General features: G+C 35.3%; 1 protein-coding gene across 1 annotated transcript in view; it reads left to right on the forward strand.

Moving 5' to 3' along the window:
- Positions 1-22,766, forward strand: part of LOC150107188 (lateral signaling target protein 2 homolog) — a 311,745-nt gene that overhangs the window by 245,921 nt on the left and 43,058 nt on the right. The window contains exon 10 of the mRNA XM_090391046.1: positions 7,328-7,479. Coding sequence (XP_090247172.1) covers positions 7,328-7,479 — 152 coding nt within the window. The remainder of the gene's footprint in view (positions 1-7,327; positions 7,480-22,766) is intronic.

Here is a 22,766-nt window from a genome sequence, read left to right on the forward strand (position 1 = left end):
TCCCATGACTTTTGTCCTCCCAGCCTCACCATATGCCTCTCTGGCTAAATCAATGTTTTCTTCAGGGGCTTGCCACTGAATCCCCAAGGTTTGGTTCCCATTCACAAATTCTTTCATTTTTTCTTGAATAATGTTTCTGTATTTTAGTCTACATTTCACATCTGAGAGCTGCTCAAATTTTATTCACTTTAAAACTTTCTTACATGTTCTTCCTTTCAATATGAAATTCAATTTTATCTTGCTCGAGACTAAATAGTGATCACTTCCAATTTCAAATCCTCTGTACACTCTAGTGTCCTTTACTAGTGAGAAAACATCACTATCAACAATAACATCGTCAATGAGACTTTTCTTATTTCTTGCCTCTTCTCTCCATGTGAATTTGTGCACATTTTTATGTTGGAACATGGTGTTAGTAATAACCAGTCCATGTCCTGAGCAGAAATCCAACAGGTATTTGCGATCATTATTAGCTTTGCTCTTTTCTCCACATTTTCCCAAAACATTTTTGCATGTCTGACAATCATTTCCTACTCTGCTATTTAGATCCCCAACAAGGACCAACTTTTCATTTTTTACCAAAGTATTCCCATGACTTTTTTTAGCTCATATTACACGGTGTTTAACTCTTTTACATTTGTCTCTGTATTCTCTAAGAGTACAAGCTGACTTATTTCCCAGGAACATTTGATATGCTTTCTTCTTTTCCTTCACTATTTAGATCCCCAACAAGGACCGAGTTTTCATTTTTTATTGTCTCAGATGCTTTTTCTAAAGCCTCAAAAAAATTCCTCTATTTCTACCTTAGTAGAACCTTTTTTAGAGACCATATTTGAGACCATAGGCACAAATGTCTCGTTGTTTAGTTCCCCATTCTCATATTTGCCCACATCACTCTACTTGAGACTGCCTGCCATTCAAGAAGATTAGCCTCGTATTTAGTGTTGAATACTATGGTTACACCTTCTTTTCCTTGATTGTTGTTGCCTGAATATAACATTTTGTATTTATTGCTCCGAAAGATCTCGCCAGTTTTTGTCTTTTTTGTTTCAGTCACCCCTGTTATCTCGATCTGGTGTTTATCTAATTCCTGAGCTAGCTTCATTTCTTTGTCATTCAGGTTTCTTATGTTGAAAGTACCAATCCTGAACTCTGGTGATGTTGAGTTGGGGTGTGTTTTAAGATTTGTTCCAGTAGCTGACTTTTCGCTGTTTGCTCTGGTTCCCTGGCTAAAATAACCGGGGCCTTGTTTATCTGGTGACGCTCCAGCAGCATGAAATTCGATGATATTGTACCATCATTTTATATTGTGGTTTAAACTAATAAGAATACAGTTTGGTTGGCTAAATTCCAATTTGCCAGCCCATCCTCATTCATTCAGTATCTAGGTAGATACTGAGAGGGGGGGGGTACACCACGAGAAGGTGAGGATTGGACATTAGGTCAGAAGCCCTGGTTGGTTCTCTGCATTCCTTTATAGGCTATGTGGAGGTCTCCTCTCAGTTATACAGCTTTGACCCTTAAGCACCCTCTCTTCTGAATTAGTGCAGTAAAAAAAAATCTGGATGAGTGTCTGAAGTGCATAGAAAAATATTGAGAGGTTACAAAAATAAACAAACATGCTTAAATTTGGTGCTTTTACACCCCAACCATCTTCTTATAGTTCTGTAAATATATATATATATATATATATATATATATATATATATATTCCAGTCTACAGTATGTATCCAAGTAAAAAAAAAAAAATAAATAAATAAAATAACATTTTAAGGAAGAAACAGAAATTAAGGAACTCGCCAATTAATAAAATACAAAATATTAATTTCACTTTATACAGAACAAAAATATTATAAAAAGCTAAATAAAGTCTCATTCTAAAATAATACAGAACGAAAACATATATCTTGTTTCATTTGTTTGTCATATGTGTATCACTGCAATACTGTTTCAATCTTCTTGTGAAGAATTTTCCTTGAACTAACAGATGTTCTTTGCTTGTATTGTACAGGGCACTGAGTCCCAAGTCTGCCCTTCTGCTGGAGAGTATATCCTCTGATGCCCAGACACTATTCCCTATCAAACCATAAAAATTGCAACTGGAGCAATTTGAACTTCACTGATCCCTAGTCTGTACATCAAGACAATTGATGAACCACCTTTTTCACTTCAGCATCCACAACCATCTCCGTTATATGCTACAAAAATAAAATCCCTTCCAACTATTTTTTGCCCACAGTGGGAGAATCTGTATAACATTCGATTGCCATACAACCTTTTGGTTTGTGAACAGAAATTCTCCTACAAGCTCTAGATATTGGGGTAGACAACATAGCACAATTGGCACTAAATGTACTTCCACCATGGCATTCACATATACTACTATGCAACTTTTCTTTCTCCATGATACCCAAATATTTCACTCCTCCTGATGTCTATCAGCAGCTCTTTCAAGCTCATAGATGGTTCACCTTCAGAGGATCAAGTGAGATTTTTTTCTGTCTTCCCAGACAGCATAATCTGTTTAGATCTCTATGAAATATAACAACTTCACTGCTGTGCTATATGGTATAGAGCTTGCTTTAAATTAAATAAGACTATAATGCTACCAATGTTGCATTGTATATTCACAAAGTTCTTTTAGGCAGTAAGTTGTCTAGAGCTTCAGAAATATCCAGGGCTCTCTCAAATTCACCATGTCTTTTCTCAGTTATGGAAGCTATACTTGGATGTATGTTTGTGTTGATTCCAAACCACATTGGAATTAAGGCAGCAGATACTACAACTCGGTCAGCTTGTTTCTCAAGCTTCTACCGTCTTCCTGTCCCATACACTGATTACCAGCAGACTGTCAGACACAAACTATTATCCTAGTCATTTGAATAGAGAGACCAATGATAAGCTCCATTGCTTATCATTGTTATGGCAGTTTAGTCAACACAGAGACTGTAAAGACGAAGTTGTTTTTGTTTGGCTCCTCATAGGTCATGTTATACACTCTTTCATTTTGAGGGATCATGACATGTCTGTGTGTGTGTGTGAGAGAGAGACAGAGAGTTCTGGGACATTGTATTAACCATGATATTTTAATTGACTGTCATTGTTTCATAGACAAATGCTGTCACAATTAGTGATGTCTTCGACCAGCTATCTCTAATTGGCTACTGGTGGAGATTGAACTGTTCCCCCTCAGTCTTCAAAAGCTTGATAGGGCCAAAATGCCCTCGGTTACTCCCAGTAGAGGAATTGATGTTAGCAGATATTTTATTTAACCCTAGACTTCATATTCAAATTCACAGGAAATAAGCGAGGAATAACTCTTGAACTTTGGCAAGGAATAACTCTTGAACATTTGTAGATGATGCTGTTTTGATTGACTAACATTTGTACTGCTTAGTACCATCTAGATAATTTATATAAAAATGTAGCACTGACTGAATTGGCAGACAGAAGTAAAACCGAAGTCCTAAAGAACAGAATATAAGGAAATATTAGGTTAAATGATTATGTTCTTGAAATAAATGATTTTCAGTACCTTAGTTCCTACATTGACATTCATAGATATATATATATATATATATATATATATATATATATATATAGATATATATATATATATATATATAGATATTTTTTTTTAAAATCACAAAGCACAAAATCACCAGTCAAGCCGAATTTACATGTGATTCCCAGGCATTGAATATCACTGCTCAATGAGCAGTTAATATCATCAATAGTTTTGGGACATGCCTTTGATCAGTACTAGAATATGCATTTCAAGATCACATTCCTAATACTGTCATTCTTGAAGAAAGCAAGCAAAGAACCCCCCCATTAGAAACATTTCAGAAAAGTTTGTTGAGGTGGTTGGGACACTGCTTAGACATCCACTCTCATGTACATTCAGTGCACTTGCTGTCTACAGGCCAACTAATGAACAAAGAGGAAGACCAAGAAAATGGTTTTGGCACTATATAACCAAAATATTTGAAAATGAGAAAATGAACCATTTGACATTTAGTTGTTATATGCATATTTCTGTATATATTTCCATATTTATACATGAATAAATGATGATGGTAATAATCGCATTTACTTTTTTTTCCCAGTTGATGTGATTAGCCTCTATATACATGGTGTTTCCAGTGCTGTACTCCATTCAAAAAGGATTAAAAACTATTTTAATGCTTTTTTTCTTCAGTCACTGCGATATCTTCAGGAAGTACAACACTTATGATACACACAAAGGCAACATAACACTAAACGAAACACGTGGATATAACATGAGGCCTATCTACTTGAGGTGTCCTGTGTGGGTGTCTGTAGGAGGCCTTGTTTGTAACTTGGGATCTCTAAGGATTAATGTTTCCCAAATTTTGCGAAGTTTCTTGCATCGATATTTATCTAAACTTGGTTGATTTCTGAGGCAGCTGCAGATTCCATAGCAGTCCTTCTTTTATAAATTCTTTGATGAAGCATTGTAGTTTTTAACAGATGATCCTGTGGTCTGCAAGACCAGACTGACAATAGTTGTGATTGTAGATGCATTTTTTGTGTTCATCTATGTGGATGTATAATAAATTTAGTTTAATCCTTTATCCAAGTGTGAGCAAACAAAGTTTCTGCCTGAAAGCATCTTCAGGGCTGGGGTAAGGTGGTGCAACACCAGGGAGACTCCTTGCAAAGGTGGAGCAAGCTACCAACACTTCTATCTCCCATTATGCAAAACACATCTTCTTGCGGATATGTCTAATGTTGTGCATTAAGGGAAGGGCCAGTTACTTTAGTAGCTTGCTCCACCTTTGCAAGGAGTCGCCCTGGTGTTGCACCACCTTACCCCAGTCCTGAAGATACTTTCAGGCGCGAACTTTATTTGCTCACACTTGGATAATGGATTAAACTAAATTTATTATAGTCTAACCAAGTGAAAAATAAACTTTCAACGTCTTTCTCTAAATCCAGAGTAATTTAATAAAAAGGTGGCACACCGTTTGGCTACTCCTATAGGTTGAGATGAGCTTGCTAATGCTTCTGCCTGGTATCTCCACTTGGGCCTGGCTCCCACAGAAGAGACCTCAATAAAGGTCGAAACTAGTCTGGGTTGTGGCCCTTCACTTAATGCATAACATTATACATATCCGCAAGGAGATGTTTTTTGCATTATGGCAGATACTGAGATAGGAGTGATGTTAGCTTGCTCCACCTTTGCTACAAGTTGCCCAGTGTTGTACTACCTTACCCCAGTCCTGAAGATACTTTCAGGCACAAACTTTGTTTGCTCACATTTGGATAAAGGATTAAACTAAATTTATTATTACTTGTCTAAGATACTACTTTATCTATCACTTAGTCACACACACACAGAGCAATTTTACACATGCCAAACAATAGACAGGCTTTGCTGATAAGCAATGTTAAGCATATTAAATTTTACCTTAAATTAATGCTATTCTATCTCACACATCTGAACAAGTAAATTCAATGATTAGCTAAATGCCTTCTGTCCTCAAGTGTCATTAACATAATAAAACTTTAGAGAAATCACCTTCACAAATTCCCCCCTCTAGGAAAAACAATATATTAAACCTTACTTTGTATATAGTTGTCTTGTCCACGTTATTAGATTTTTGAAATCACTAATCACTGCTACTTTCCGATCTTTGCTATGCACAATATTATTTCCGTGATCGTCTGGAAACTTGGTGGCTTGAAATCCGAAACTGATTTTCGCAAAAAAATTAGGAGTTATCTCGCACTTTGGGCATCTGTTGGCTGGAACGTTGGTCTCTGACCTTGAATCGGCTTAACTTTCTTGAACATCGAATATGACCTCTTTTCCTTATGTGGCCATCTCCCAGAACTCCCACTACAGCTCATGATCACGAACCACCTTCCGACGGCGAATACCAGGACTCTGTGTTCTACTCCGACCCTGTGACCCATTTTTGGCTGATGTCTCTCCCTTTTATCTTGCTCATTTGACCTTGGTTCCTACTACAAGTTTTCTTCCTTTGAGTGTTTCCTGGGTCTGCACCCGCCACCTTTTTCGTCGTTGTGTTAAGGTGGGAAAACCCTATACATACTTGACCTTCGCGAGAGTGATTGCCTTAGGTCATAAGTTAATCCGTCTGGAATGTTTCTTTGTTTGGAACTTTCTTTTGTTACAATTTAATTTACACTTAACTTTCTTTGTTCTTTGCATTAATTTGGTGGCTATTCACTTTAAATGAATTCCATATTACATAACTATAAAAAAAAATGCTGATTAACCACAAGTATTTTGTATGGAATTTTGTTTTCCAGTAAAATCGGTATATAAGGAATTTTTGAAAAAAAAATCCTTTTATACAAATTTTACAGTATTTCTATAAGGACCTGGCTTTTTTGGATGTACCTTGAATGCAGAGAATGGTGATGGCATTTCTAAAATCCTTCTGAATAAATGGTCGTGGATTGAGGGGAAGGATTGATTATTTTTTTAATTCTGTAGAACTGTAGCTGTTGGATAGGAAGGTGTTGTGTATACGATTGAATTCTATTGAAAGAGTAGTTGCACTGGAACAAAGACTGTGGGCAGTGTTGGTTAGTGTTTTAATGATGCCATATTGTTGAGAGATGATGGGAAAGTTTGTGAATGTATCTGCCTCTGCGAGTGAATTTTCTGTACACTGTGAAGGAAGGGTTGCCATTTGGAAGGCATGTAATTAAAATATCAACGAGGGGCAAGCAATTAGATTTTCAGTAGAGGCTTTAAAATGGATATTTTTTTATATAGGATGTGGTTGACTAGTGAGAATGGTAAGAGAGTTTAGAAAGTAATTGCCATAAATTGTTTATAATTTTTTTTATTTTTATTATTTAGTTATTTATTATTATTTTTTATTAATTTTGAGTTACACAACTATACCTAGTTCCCTGGAACTTTAATAGTGTTTTCTCCTGTTTGCTCATCTGAAAGTGAGACACATGAACTATATTCATGCTATTTGATTCTTGTAATATTTATTTTGCTCTTTCTTTGAATGATACTCATGTTACAGTGTTTAGTATTTAGTGTAAGTAGTAGTCTAATATGAATTGCCCATTTACCAACCAGAATACTGGATAATCCCTTCTCTCTCTCTCTCATACATCACCGGTGGATTTTTATGAATGCTTCACACAACTGATAAAGATTTTATTTTCTTGATATTTTTCTGACCCCCCCCCCCCCCGAAGTGAGTGAACTCCATCTACAGCAAAGTTTCATTTCCCAAACTGTGAGGAAATTGCATTATATAACATGTTTTTAATGGGAATTGCTTTTTTTTTTTTTTCCTTTTCCCAGCCCAGAAACTAGTAGTTACAACTCAGAATGCCAAGATGATGAAGAAATTGCACTTGCACTTCAGGCAGTTGAAATAGCTTCTCACAACAGAGCACGAGCAAGATTTAAAAGTAGTGAAGACCTGCTGCATAAATTGTTTGTGTGCATATCCGGTAAGTAGATCTTTCCTGATTTAAAATATAGCAGTTAGAAAAACTGTAATAATCTTTAAATAATAAATTTATTTCAAAGAAAAACAATCTTCTTCTTCTTGTGCCTTATCCCATCTACTTGGGGTCGGCCTTACGAGTCCTCTTTTTCCATTCTTTCCTACCTTGTGCCATTTCTTCAGTTGCTCCACACCGTTCCATATCTCTTCTCACCACTTCTCTCCATGTCTTTCTTGGTCTACCTCTTCCCATCCACATTCAGATTCATGGTCCTATTTACACTTTCAACTGCTGAGCCCCATCCAACATGTCCAAACCATCTTAACCTGCTTTCCCCCCATGTTTTCAACTATTAGTACCACTCCCAAATTACCTCTGATAAATTCATTTCTAATTTTATCCTTTCTCGTTTCTAGTTTGTACAATCTTGAATATCTCCTTTATTTTTATAAATTGGTATCAAGTAGCTTTGTCTCCACGAATCTGGCATCTTTCCTTCTTTTAATATTCTATTAAAAAGTTCAAACAATCAATTTCTGTCTTTCCCATTATCTTCCAAACTTCTTCTGGGACTCCATTTGGCCCCACACACTTATGAGGTTTCATTTTCTTTAAGGCTGCCTCTACTTCAAGTGCTGACACTTCGTTAATTACTTCCATATTAGGTTTTTCCTTGTTCTCTTGGAAACTCCTCCTTCAACAATTCCTTAAAATACCTTCTCACCTACTCTTTATACCCTCCTCACTTGTAAAGATTTTCTGGTTTTTATCTTTGATGCATTTAACATGCTGGATGTCCCTCATCTTTCTTTCTCTTGCTCAGTCTATACGTGCGTGCACACACACACACATATATATACTTCTCTCCTTCTAGTCTGTTATATAATTCATCAAACTTGTTAAATTTGCTTCACTCACGGCCTTCTTAGATTTCTTCTTAGCTATTTTGTAATATGTTGATGTTTCTATCTTTTTTTAATATTTACTTATGTTTCTGTTACTGCGCTGTTGTAATATTTCTGTACTGTTTTCTACTTCTCTGTAAAATATCTGTTTCCTTTTATCTGTCTATCTATTTCTTTTGACTCGTCTCTATATTCTCATTTTTGTTAACTTTATTATACTTTATCCTTATCTGCTACCTTTCTATATAGTCAGTTAATCTTAATTCCTTCTCTCTGCTTTCAGTATATTAAACTTATACTTGAGATTTCTAGAAATTTATTTGATTATTCCAGACTGCACCACTAAAAATCTCTAATTGCCATAAGAAATTAATTATATCTCCAGTAAAGCACCTCTGTAAAGTTAATTACAGTCGTGGCTAACTCCTAACATAAAGTTCGTACCAAGGTTTAATTTCTTTCCCGCTTACAGGATCGGATTTATTTGGGAACAGTGCAGTTGCTAAAAAAAGATCAGACAGCACTTCCTATAAATAAAACAAACATATTTATTTACACTAAGACAGTAATACAATGTATACACTTAAATGATGTTACTATCATTTTCTCTCAAGACTAACCATCAAAATAAAAACATCACATAGGACAATTCTTAGACATGTTATAAACATCAGAGATGTAAATCATCAAACAATTAATTCTGTATATCAAATAACTATCATTTTCTCTCAAAGCTAAGCATCAAAATTTAAACATCACATAGAACAACTCTCAAGCATGTTATAAGCATCAAATCCGTAACTCATCAAACAATTAATTCTGTATATCAAATAACTATCAGCCCATTTACAATCTAGGAATTATCATGCCTTGACTAATAAAATCTCCATTTCTAACTTTCACAAAAAGAATGTAACACTCACTTAGCAATCAACCTTTCACACCATTACAATTCTAAATTCTATAATTTTCTTATCAGCTCCTTTAAACCATTTCAATGTAATACAACGTAAACTTAAACTCTCATTAACATCTTTTCAATTATTCTAAAAGCAGATTTACTTCATGTTTTCATTCTATTACATCCTTTGGTTCTAAGAAGTCAGTCTATCCAAAACAGCCCTTCACATTCAACTCGCATTAATTCTTTCATAGGTATAATTGCACTTAGTTGTATCTTCTCTTCGGGCTTATTCTGGATTCCCCACTATTGTTAGGGCTTGCTCTATTGCTTCAGACGCGTGATGGATTCCACATTCCCCTCTGGAATTTCTCGTAGGGCTGGAGCTTGATCTTTCGGCATTATAGGCACTAGGACGTATGATCTGACGGTCAAAGCCTTGTCATCCAGTTCCTGAGCCGCTACTTGCTCGATAAGATTTCGCCTCCGTTTTCCCTCCACGAATTCATCTGGGATTCCATGGATCAACTTCCCCCTCTTCTTCTGGCGTCATGTCTCCTGATGCACATTCGTCGATTCCTGACCTTTTTATTTCGCCTCTCTGGACCTTGCATGAAGTTTCTTAGACCCCAAATATTTCTGCGCAATCTTTGAACTAAGGTCTGAGATCCCTGTACCTATCACGTGCTAACTCCTTTCCTTCTAGAAAGTTCCGACTTCTATCTCCCTGAAGTGTAGTTTAATCCCTTTTTCAGCATAGCGTAACAGCTTCTGATGTATACCGTCCCCTTTTACTATCGACCTTGGTGGCAGTGTCGGACTGCTTTTGTTACAATGGGTTTCCATTCTACCCTATACCAAGTGATACGTCAAATATATTTCCGAATTCTAAGGTAATTTCCCTTAAACTTCGATTTTTAGATACTTGTTTACTTTATTTTAGCATGTTTAATTCCTCTGGGTCTCTACAAATGGGCATTTTGTATTACTTATGTAGATAATTCTAACTTCTGATCTCTAAGGGATTTTCTTTTGAATTACACACTCATATATCTTCTATCTACAGTATTACGTAAATTTTTCTGGGCTAATTTTATATGGGCTGATGTTATTGTTTACATCTATTATATACAATTTTATTTCTTTTATTTCTTAATTCTATTATTTACAATTCTTTGAATTTCGGATGTGACTCCTGTAAAATCGAGCACTTAAACATTGTAAGAATTATGATGTTGCATCGAATTTTACAATTTTATATCTTTCAAAATCTGTCTCATTTTTAGTTCTCTGCCATTGCTTGAAAGTATATCTTTTCTCTTTAATTGCCTCTTGAACAGCCTTGCTCCACCACCATGTTTCCCTTTGATGTAGTCTTTTCCCCTTTGTTTCTCCTCCAACAACCTCTTTTGTACATACTGTAATATCCTTGATCATCTGTGCCCCCCTTTAATTTCCACCATTTTATTTTCACCCTTGTTAATATTTTAATACTATTATGTTGGCTTTGAAGCACTATATCCATCACCAACAACCTATGCTGGGCCAAAAGACATTTTCCAGGTATGACTTTGCAATTTTTATAATCCTTTTATGCTTTTCTTCTAGCTAAGAAAGTCAATCTGTGCTTGATCCATTGTTTTCACTCTTGAACATTATCAGATGTTCCTCTCTTTTTTGGAAAATGGTATTTACAATTGAAAAATCATAGGCCATTGCCATTTCCAGAATCGTTTTCCCATCTTCATTTTCCTCTCCATAACCAAAACCACCATGGATTTTTTCAAAGCCTTCATTAATCCTCCCCACATGTCCATTTAGATCTCCATCGACAAATAGGAGTTCAGTCTCTGGTATTTTCTGCAATACTTCATCCAGATCTTCTCAGAATTCCAACTTTGTTACTTAATCTGACCCTGATTGTGGTGCATAGGCACTTACAAAATTTATGATTTCTGTTTCTAACACTATCTTTACAGCCATCAACCAGTTATTTTTCCTTGAACTTCCACCACTTTCTCCTTCATAACATTTCAGAACAATATGAAATCCAATTGTTGATTTTGTCCAGCCTGTATAAAGTAACTCATATCCTTCTATCTCTTTTGATTTTTTACCCTTCCACTTTGTTTCTTGAAGACAAGCTATGTTAATTCTTCTTCTCTTCTTTGCATTTCTTTCTAAATAACTGATTTCTAAATAAAGATTACTCTCTATCAATATATTTATGGTGTGATTAATTGGTATAACTTTTAAATATAATTTTACACATAACTATTTTATGGAGTGTTCTTTTGAAGCTAATGTTCATGTCCTCATGAATTAAACTGTTTAACTTATTTAAAAGCAGAAATACCAATAAAGAATATTGCTGTAAAGAAGTGTTCTCCAAATTTTGAGATTTTTACAGTTGCTTTTATTTGAGATTAGAGTACCATTTTTAATTTTTACTAATATCTATATAAGACTTATTTTTCTTCAGTAAGACCTGTGATTATTATAAAAAGGTGGTCTTTGAACAGTCTTGTTTTCTTCTTGGTATAAATTTTTCACTTGTTTTTCACTTGGTATAAATTGTATATAGCAATAGTGGCTACATATTGCACATGTAGAATGCTGTTGTGCAGTACAGCTACATGTGCAATACTTTGGGGCATATTTAATTATTTATTTTGGTATTTTATTTATATTTTTATGCTATTCTAAAAAAAAAAAATTCACTGCAGCAAAATATCCACTATAACAAAACTGTTCCTGTGGTTGTCCCTGCAAGTTTGTTGAAGTGAGAGTCAACTTTATATCAAATGCTTAATGAGTGTAACAATGACAATTTTTTTTATAAAGAATGCAAATTTTTAGTCTTGTTTGTGTGTTAGATTAAAATCAATATCTATATTGCATATTGATTTTAATAGATTTTAATATTGTATGTTATAAAACAATGAAAATAACACAATAACCACAGTAATAAACTTTATTGAAAAGCATAGCTATTTTGTACTAAATTAAACTGAAATTCATTATCATTTGCCATATAAACAGTCTGTTCAAATCATTCTGCAAGGATTCTTTATCAGCTACATTCCTTATCTCTAACTTAGCATTAGCAGCAAATAAATGAATATCACACTCAAAACTCTTCCCAAGTACAGAATCCTGTGGTACACCACTGGTCAGCCTCCTTCTCGTAACCATCACCATACATCATTTTTGATACTTATTCAGTCACTCTGTAATTCATGTCACTATTTTATTTTGCAAACACATCTCTTTGAATTTATATAAAAACCTCCAATATGAAATCTTGTCAGATGCCTTGGCAAAATCAAGATTGTGATATATCCATTCCCTTTATCCAACTCTTCTCTCACTCTTATAGAACATGAGTGTATTGCTAACGCAAGACCTACCTTTAACAAAATCATGCTGTCCTCTATAAACAGTAGGATTTTGTTAAAGGCAGGTCTTGTGTTGTTGTAGCAATGTTTACCCACCCCTGGATTCAGGTCCTAACTAGACTTTTCAATACCTTGATGACCACATTAGAAATGCTAATTGGTTTAATCATTCCAGTATTTCCCCTCTGTCATGGAGACATCTTCTGGGTTACAACATAAAAATTGTAATAACCCACATAAACCAATACGTGGAAGATGTTAGACTAGAAGCCTAAAGTCTTGAGAGGAGAGCTCTCTATGGATACTCACAGTTAGCAACCAAGACTAGCTACCAACAGCCATAGAGGGTGCTCCTTGTAGGGCTTTATGCTACTAGTCTAACATCTTCACTTACTCTTTTGTGTATGTGTTATTACAATTTTTATATTGTATCAAAGATATCTATATGCTGTATTTCATTCCATTAAACCTAATTTTGAGGCTTAAACCAGCAGCTAAGCCTTAATCTCCATATAAAGGGCTAGAAAAATATACTTGTCTGTGATGAGTGAGAATTTTTTTAGTTGATGAGTAAAAAAAATCAGAAAAGTTTCAGTTTAATCATTTTTTTTTTTTAACAAAATAAGCTTGCGTTTTCAGAGCAATCTTAACAACATTCTTTCTCAATACATCACTTAGGAGCAAACTTTCATTTCCTACGTATACCTGATTACAAAAGTAACAAGTAAAAACCATCTCACAACATTATAAATGTGCCAATTTTTCTCATCATCCATACAACAGTCTTGAATATAGAAGGACTGGCAAGATCTCCCAGAACAGTCAAAAAAACTGCAATCTGGTGATATCCTTGTGAAAAACATGTCAGCAACACTCAGAAAAATTACTCAGTTCAACATCAGTGGGTGGAATACCAAACAGTAACACCTCATAAATCACTGAACTCTTCTAAAGGAGTGATATCGGAATGGGATCTCCTTGAAGTTCCAGATGAGGAAATATCTCCAGAGCTTAAAGATCAGGGAGTGACTGGTAGGAGATGAATCCTGATTCATAGAGAGATGATCGCCTAGTTCTGACGAGGAACATCATCCTTACTTTTGATACACCTAAATCTCTAACATTTGTAAAAGCAAGCATCTTACTTGTATCTTAAATGTGAGTGGGAAGCATGTTATCTTGGTCATATCATCAAGAAGAATGTGTTCCTCAAGGCTCTGTTTTATTTATGATTCTTTGCTATTCAATCACTGAACAGTTTCCTCTCCCAGTAAGCAATGCTCTTTATGTCAATGACTTCACAATTCACTGTCACTTCTATACTGTGACTATGTTAATTTCAAAACAACTTAAACAAACAATTAATAATTTCTCTTCATAGGCTCTTAGTAATGGGTTCATGTCTTCAGCAGAAAAGCCTATGTACACTTCTGCCAAAATTAATCCTTTCCTCAGATTTAAGAATTGGACAAAATATTATTCCAGTAGTACCAGAGACCAAGTTCTCGGGCTCTTGTGCTACTCTGGTACATCTTTGACAGGAAGCTTACATTCTTTACAAACATTTATCAACTTTGAGTGGGGGGGGGGGACACCAAAAAAAACTGAATCTCCTTTGTACTCTATCTTGTATAGAATAGGGTACTGATCAGTGTTTCTTGCTCCACTTTTATCATGCAATTGTACCATCGATACATGATTATGGGATCCTAGGTTTACAGTTCTGCAAGGGAGAGCATGCTCCCTTGAAGAACTGTATGGTCAGACTCTATCCATCATCAGGGTTCAGGGTATATGAATAGCTACTGGCACTTTTCAGATGTCGCCATTTGAAGTCTTTATGTTGAAGCATACGAACCTGTTGTATCACTTAGCCAGAAGTAGTTGTCTTTATCTCTGCCTTTCAAATAGTCTCTTCCAGAGCATCCTACGTGGACTAGTATTGTTTCTCTGCATTGGGAAGCTCAATATCAGAGAAGTTCTGCACATGCCTTTGGTATGTGTGTTAAAGAGATTATGGAAGCTATTGGCATGAATGATGACAACATTACCTGACCAAACATAGCATTCTTCAATGACATGTTTGCACTCCATTCTATAATCTCTCACTTTATCAACTACAGAATCTCATACTCCATCAGCTGTCTGCGTGTCTGCAATTATTTAATGCACACACACACACACACACACACACAGAGCAGCTCGCTCTGCTTTCTTGCCCATTTGTAGTGATAGTGTTGTGTCCCAATTTATGATTATTATTCTATCTAGTGAAATTCTGCTTATCTATATTCAACTTTTATCTATGTATGAGATATTACCCCAAAATACAAATATTTAAGCTATTTCTCCCCTTAGTGTCCCTAATATTTATATTATACTGTGCCTTTTGGGACATTTAGTTTAAGATATAAAATACAAAAACAAGGAGCAATTATTAAAATATATCTGAGTGTGAAACAATATTGCAGTCGTGACATTTTATCTCGTTACTCATTTAAATATTCTCCCCTCCCGCATGATTAGGTTCGTACGTTTTCAAATGATGCATTCGGCAGTAATTTCAGACAACTATTTTATCAATGAACAAAGGTTTATTAAACTCATTAGTATGCTACAATTCAATTTCTAATATAATTCAATTCAATACTATGAAAACATTTACAAAATAACATTAGGCTGAGATCCTATATGGGTATTATGATTATGCCGCCATAACAAATTCAACACATACAATCATATGTATAATCCCAAATCTAATTAACACATTAGTTAACCCTATATTAGTCAGAATACGCTATATGCTGTAGCACCTGGACATATGTGATCAACTCACTCTATTTAACTATCTAAAACTATGTAGATTAAATTATCCTTTCACTGTGTTAACACATAACTTTAACATTTAAAACTTTCCTATAAGTTACAATACACATGCATAAATCTCAGGACACATAATTACTTATATAATATTAATATTAACAAGCATACTTTCATTATAAGTATGCTTGTTAATATTTATACTAGGACTTTAATTATATATTTTTTATTATCATATATATATATAATATATTTATTATAAATATATATTATATATTTATAATAATTTATACTAGGACTTTAATTATATTAAAGTCCTAGTATAAATTTCCTTAGTCTCTTCAACAGCTCAGTAATAGAATAATGATTACAATTACAGACGATTTTCAGTTAACACGAGTTTTTACAGTACCTTTTTCTCTTGAGTTTTCTATATTGGCCTCTACCTTTTTCCGATTGAACTATCCTGGTATGATCTCTCCTATAATCGGTCACTCCTAAGTTCTTTTGGTTAAACTGTGCTTATGCGATCTTTACTTTTTCGTACTTGAATTAAGAACACACTTTAGAATCATCTATACCATGGCTGTGAAACTCACCACGTGGACACCGACTTCTTTACAGATTTCCTTTTCTCGTAGTTGTCACTGGACGATGAAACACACAGATAATACCTTCTTTCGCTTTAGCTAAATAGCATTCCTTGTTTCTTACCATAGGAAATATGGAATCGAAATCCCTCACTTTTGTTTCCTTGTTGTGACGACGGAGATAACTCCAATCCCGCCATTCAGGAAAACCACATGAAACCTATACGAAGGAGCTCATGAAGAAACTGTCTGGGAAAAAGCCTCATGGGTGGGGCTTCTAACCCTTCTATACCTTGACCCCTACCAGCACCTTCTTTAATTTCTTTTCTCTGCCCCTTGCTGGATTTGACTTCACCGACCAATTAGGGTGGCGTGTTTCTGCCAAACATCCTATGGTCGGCGAGCACGTGACAATGTCTCAATCCGGGAATTGACCCTGAGTGATAGTCTATTGTTTTTCTTTTGCTAGCCTTTAAATTACCTCCACCTTCCAAATTTTCTAAGAATTTACTTAATATTTTAATCTCTAGCCTCTCATATACAATTTCTTATGACTAATCTTTTCTGTTTACTTAGCTAATTTTTTTCCATATCACAACTATAATATATTCCTTCTTTTATTATTTATTTCAACAATCGCTTTTTTGGTATATATTTTACTTGGATGCAAGAATATTTTTCTTTCTTTAAATAATTTCTGTATTAGCTCTTATACAGGGGTTTTATTTTATTTTCTCTTCATGTTATTATTATTATTATTATTTTCGGACTACTCCAGGGAGTCTTTGGACTCATCGAGGGAGGCCCCTAAACATCATGTCCACACAACTATACAACATTCTCACAGTATTTATCATACCTTGCCTTGAACTCGCTCACAATCATAACACCCACAACAGACTCTGGCAGCTTATTCCACTCATTTACCACTCTAAAAGTAAAGAACCCAGCTCTAACACCCCTGCTAACCACACTCTTGCCCAGCTTCCATAGGTGTCCCCTAGTTCTCCCACCACCAGTCCTGATCTCAAAAATATCCTCTGAATTAATCTTATAGAATCCTTTTAGCAATTTGAATGTCTCAATCATATCTCCCCTTTTCCACCTGTCAACTAATTTCTGCAACCCACAAATCTTCAACCTGTTCTGATATGGCTCATTCCATAGACCTGCTATCATCTTAGTCACTCGGCTCTGGATCCTCTCCACCTCCTCCCCATCAAGAAGGAACCGAGGTGACCAAATCTGGGCACAGTAGTCAAGATGAGGTCTTATCAAGGCTCAGTACCGAGGTACAATAACTTGCTTGTCTCTGCTCGTTAAGGTATTTTTCAACAACCAAGTGAGTTGATGAGCTGATTTAGCTACTTTCGCAATGTGCCCCTTAAACTTCATCTCCCTATCCACCAACACTCCTAAGTCCCTGGCTCATCAATCTCTTGGAGTACAGTTCCACCCATGTGGTATACTGCTGCTAATCTTTTCACCCCAAAATGCATAACCTTACATTTTGTAACATTAAATTGACATCCATTCTCCTTAGCCCAGAACTCCAATCTATCTAAGTCATCCTGCAACACTGATATCTTCTGCATTCACTATCGCCCTCCCCAACTTTGCATCATCAGCGAACAAATGAACTGTTCCACTTAGATCCTTCCCTATATCGTTAATGAACAGATTAAACAGCAGTGGTCCAAGAACAGAACCCTGCGGCACCCCACTAGTCACAGACCGTCTTTTGGACTCCACTCCTGAATAAACCACTCTTTGATATCTCTCCATCAAATATATTTCCATATATTTCAGTCAGAAATGCAAACAATTGATTTATCTGAAATAGAACGAGCCACATGATGTTAAATTGCCAATAGCATTATGCTTTCACTGAAGAAAAGGTTAATCATAAAAGTGTAAAATAAATTGCATATATATATATATACACATACACAGGGGGGGGGGGGGGTCCTTGACATGCGGCATTTTGACTTTAGGGCAGTAATCCCATAAATAATTTAAAAAATAAATTTCGACTTAAAGCAGTGCAACATAAAATTCAAACGTCGCGGGCGAACTTGTTTGTGAGCACGGTGGAATAATACGCCGTTACGCGGTGTTTGTTTGGGAGAGGTGCCGTTGCTTGGGTCCCAGCATACACTCTTTGGGTACCGCATGCTTTGTGTACATCTGCTCTCTCACATTTGTTTTTTTTTTGTAACTTTTTGCCCTTCAATATGGCTCCCAAATGTAAGGCAGACTCTTCCGATGGCAGTGTGTGTCGAAGAAAAAGGAAAGCCATTGCATTAGAAGTGAAATTAGACATTATTAAAAGGGCAAAAAAAGGGAGAAACACCAACCAACATCTGCCGCGCGGTGAACTTAAGTCGTACCACAGTCAGGACTATTATCAAGGATAAAGTTTGCATCCTTGAACACATGAAAGGTTTGGCATCCATGAAATCGACTGTGATTACAAAAAAACGTAGTAGGCTCATGATTAAGATGGAAAGGCTTCTTGTTCTTTGGCTGGAAGACCAGCATCAATGCCGTATCCTAATTAGCCTCATGTTAATTCAAGAAAAGGCGAAAAGATTCGTAATAATATTTTTGGTTTACAGATCAAGTGTTGATCAATTTTATTAACTTAACCAACTAGTTTCGCCAAACTTTAACTGTTGGCATCTTCAGGGCACTTACATATATACTGAAACAATCTCACAATTATGTGTCACTATAAAACTGACAAGAATAACTGTAAAAAAGTGACTAGAATAATTTCAAATAAAATAGTATCGAATGTGCGTGAAACACGTATCGCGTGTACAAGATTAGCTAGGTGTTGCAAAGGAACTTTCTGTAGTTTGTATTAAAGTTCATTTCTTTTGTTTTTAAAGATTAGATTAGGGTTTTCCATATCTTTGGGAGTATTAGACCTTGATTTCTGTTAAGGTTGACAGTAGAACGAGCAACTGTGGCTGCTTCTTTGAAAATTCTTGAATGGTAATCTTCCTCTAAGCAGGGGAACAACTTTTGTCCCACTCGATGACATGGTTAGTTGTAGAGAAATGAGACGATAGGCCAGAAATGTCCTGTCTGTTGTTTTTGACATAGCCAATGTGCTCTTTTTGCCTGATTTCAAGGCTTCACAAAGTCTGTCCGATGTAACTAGAGCCACACGAGCACGGAATATTATAAACTCCAGCATATTTATAGTAAGGGTGGTTGTCTTTTGGAGATCTTAGTAGTTTACGAATAGATTCTATTGGTTTAAATGTTACTCTTATTTTGTGTTGTTTGAGGATGCTGGCGAGCTTGTAGGAGATGCCACTTACAAACGGAATTGCAATAGTTTTTATATATTGAATATCTTCTTGTTCTTTTTGTGGTGGTTCAGAGAAAAGGACTTTATTGACTAGTCTTCTTGGATAGCCGTTCAAGTACAGATTGTTGGAAATTAATGTTACCTCATCTTGAAGGGTCTCGTTGTCTGTTGTGATGCAAATCACTCTCTTCTTTAACATGTGTACAATGCTGAGTTTATGTGAGATGTAGTGAGAGGAGCTGAAATGTAGGTAGCGACCTGTATTGGTCAGTTTTCTGTACACCGATAGATTTATACTGCCATCAATTTGTTTTTTGATTAAGATGTCTAAAAACGGTAGTTGTTTTTCTCTTTCAAGTTCCAGAGTAAATTTAATAGAATGATGGAAGGAGTTGATCTTTTTGAGAAAATCATATAGGTCATCTTTGTTGTTGTTGTTCCACACGATGAAGACATCGGCCTAATACTTCCAGAGATATGGAAAACCCTAATCAAATCTTTAAAAACAAAAGAATTGAACTTTAATACAAACTACAGAAAGTTCCTTAGCAACAGCAATGTACACGCTATACGTGTTTCACGCACGTTCGATACTATTTTATTTGTAATTATTCTAGTCAGTTTTTTACAGTTATTCTTGTCAGTTTTATAGTTACACATAATTGTGAAATTGTTTCAGCCTATATGTAAGTGCCCTGAAGACGCCAACAGTTAAAGTTTGGCAGAACTAGTTGGTTACGTTAATAAAATTGATCAACACTTGATCTGTAAACCAAAAATATTATTACTAATTATCAGGATCAAGAAAATAAACCTTCATTAGGTGAAAAGATTGTTTTATGTTTGTTTTTTTATTACAGTTTCATTTTTGTCTTTTTTCTGTACTATACAGTAATTATATTCTCCCTTTCATTTTGCTATGGCCTAGTTCTGTTTCTTGATATATATACGTATGACTTTAGGGTGTTTTAGGTTAAGTAAATAACTTAGGCTATGGTAATGCCGACTTGCATCAAAAATCGCCTTACGTCGGTCCATAGGAACAGATGCCCGACGTAACTCGAGGATCCCCCTATATATATATAGAAAGTTTTTTACCTTGGATGTGTTATATGTTAAAGATACCAAGAACTTTATACTTGGTTTTAATCCTTTTCCCAAGTAAGCAAAACAAAGTTTTGTGTGTGAAATGTATTCACGTCTAACCTACTTGTATAGTGGCTGATATTGTGAATATATTTCATGTACAAAACTTTGTTTTGCTTACTTGGGAAAAGGATTAAAACCAAGTATAAAATTTCTTGTTACCTTTAGCATATAATACACCCAAGGTAAAAAACTTTCTATATCTTTCTCTCATCCTGAGACTTTTAGTAACAAAGTTAAGCACCTTTTGGCTATTTGTATATGAGTTATATATACTCAAAACAATTAAGGGATATTTTGGTTTTCTTGTAAATTATAAAGTTATAAAAATAATTTACAAATTTAACACAATTGGTAATAAATATCGATTATTTAAACAATATCTCATCACCATAACTAAGAAATATTTATTCATGTATAAAGAACTCAATGGTTATAATTATTTGCAGAAATTTATAATTATCCGACAAAAACTAAAATATCGCATAATTGTTTTGAGCAGTGTATATGGCTTCTGCATTACTTCAACCTTGGTATCTCTCCCGGGTCTGGCTCCCACTGATGAGACCCTAATAAAAGTCGAAACCTGTCTGGGCAGTGGCCCTTCCCATTATGCATTGCATTATACATGTCCGAAAGGGGGATGTGCTTTGCATTATGGGATACATACTAAGGCAAGTGACATTAAGTTATTAGCCTCTATATAAAAATATAAAAGTAGCTTAGACGTGAATATATTTCACGTGCAAAACTTTATTTTGCTTACCTTGGAAAAAGGATTAAAACCAAGTATAAAATTTCTTGGTATCTTTAACACACACACACACACACATATATATTTTTATTTTTTTAAAATAATAATATACTGACTAAAAACAGCGAGAAAGGAAGGAAAAAACTTTAATAAACACAACTAGTTTCGTCGGAACGTCGGCTTATTCTGGTGTGTAAATAATTATAAAAAACTGGAAAAAATAATAAGTTAAATAACATGGACTTCTCACATAAACAAATTGGAAATAACAACAGTCAAATTTGAAACTGGTGTCTGCGTGAGGCAAAAGTGAGTGACCACTGACTCGAGAGCGGCAGAACTGAATCGCTGAGCTGTGAGCATCTGGCAAGTTGTAGTTTAAATTATTGTACAAGTGCCCTCTCAAGTCATGTTCTTTTCTCCGCTAACTCCAATCTAGAAGAACGCCAACATCAGATAGACTGGAATCTTACATTGACTATCCATAAATGCGGTGACGAACTTGAGAGACACATCCTTGAATCAAAAGAAATAGTCCTTGACCGATCGATCACACATGAACAATAATTTAAGCTACAACCTGCCAGACTCTCACAGCTCAGCGATTCAGTTCTGGCGCTCTCGAGTTAGTGGTCACTCACTTTTACCTCATGCTAGACCTACCACGTGGACGCCAGTTTCAGATTTGACTGCTGCTATTTCCAATTTGTTTATGTGAGAAGTCCATATTATTTACACCTGAAGAAATCAGTTCCGATGAAACTAGTCGTGTTTATTAAAGTTTTTTTCCTTCCTTTCTCAGTGTTTTTAGTCAGTATATTATTATTTCTAAAATGTCTACAAGCAGAGTAAATAGAAACTACAATATATATATATATATATATATATAATTTATAATATCATACTAAACAGATCATCAGATAGATGTAGTATCTAGTTGGTTTCTTAAGACCTTATGCCTCAATAAAATATCATTATTGGTCTTAATTAGTAAAATATATATCTCATTTTCCTTTTACCCTCTACCTTGCGGTGGTGTTATTCAAATCAAACTTTACCATATTTTTGATAAGAATAGACAGTTATTCTGATTCATGTTAGGGCAGTGAAGCAAGGCCTCGGCACTCTCCTTAAATAGGCATTCGAATTTGTACCGACATCTACGTAGATGTCGGTACAAATTTTCAGACCAAAGAATGTTGTGGTCTGCCTCTATTCTGTGTTGAGCTAATCCAGACTTATCAGATTTTTTTGTGGAAAATATTATTATTATGTGACACCTCCAGGGAGTCCAAAGCCTCATAGAGAGAGTGCACCTACTCTACAACTCTGTCTCCACCCAATTCTCTAACTGCAATCATCATCTACACCAATGCCATCTACCACCCACCACCACTAGTATTTTCACAGACAATCACAAACATCCATGCCCATGGCAGGATTCGAACCCACAG

Source organism: Typopeltis vanoorti, chromosome 4 (genome assembly GCF_054136105.1).
Source record: "Typopeltis vanoorti isolate ZY-2024b chromosome 4, IOZ_Tvanoo_1.0, whole genome shotgun sequence".
Taxonomy (NCBI): domain Eukaryota; kingdom Metazoa; phylum Arthropoda; class Arachnida; order Uropygi; family Thelyphonidae; genus Typopeltis; species Typopeltis vanoorti.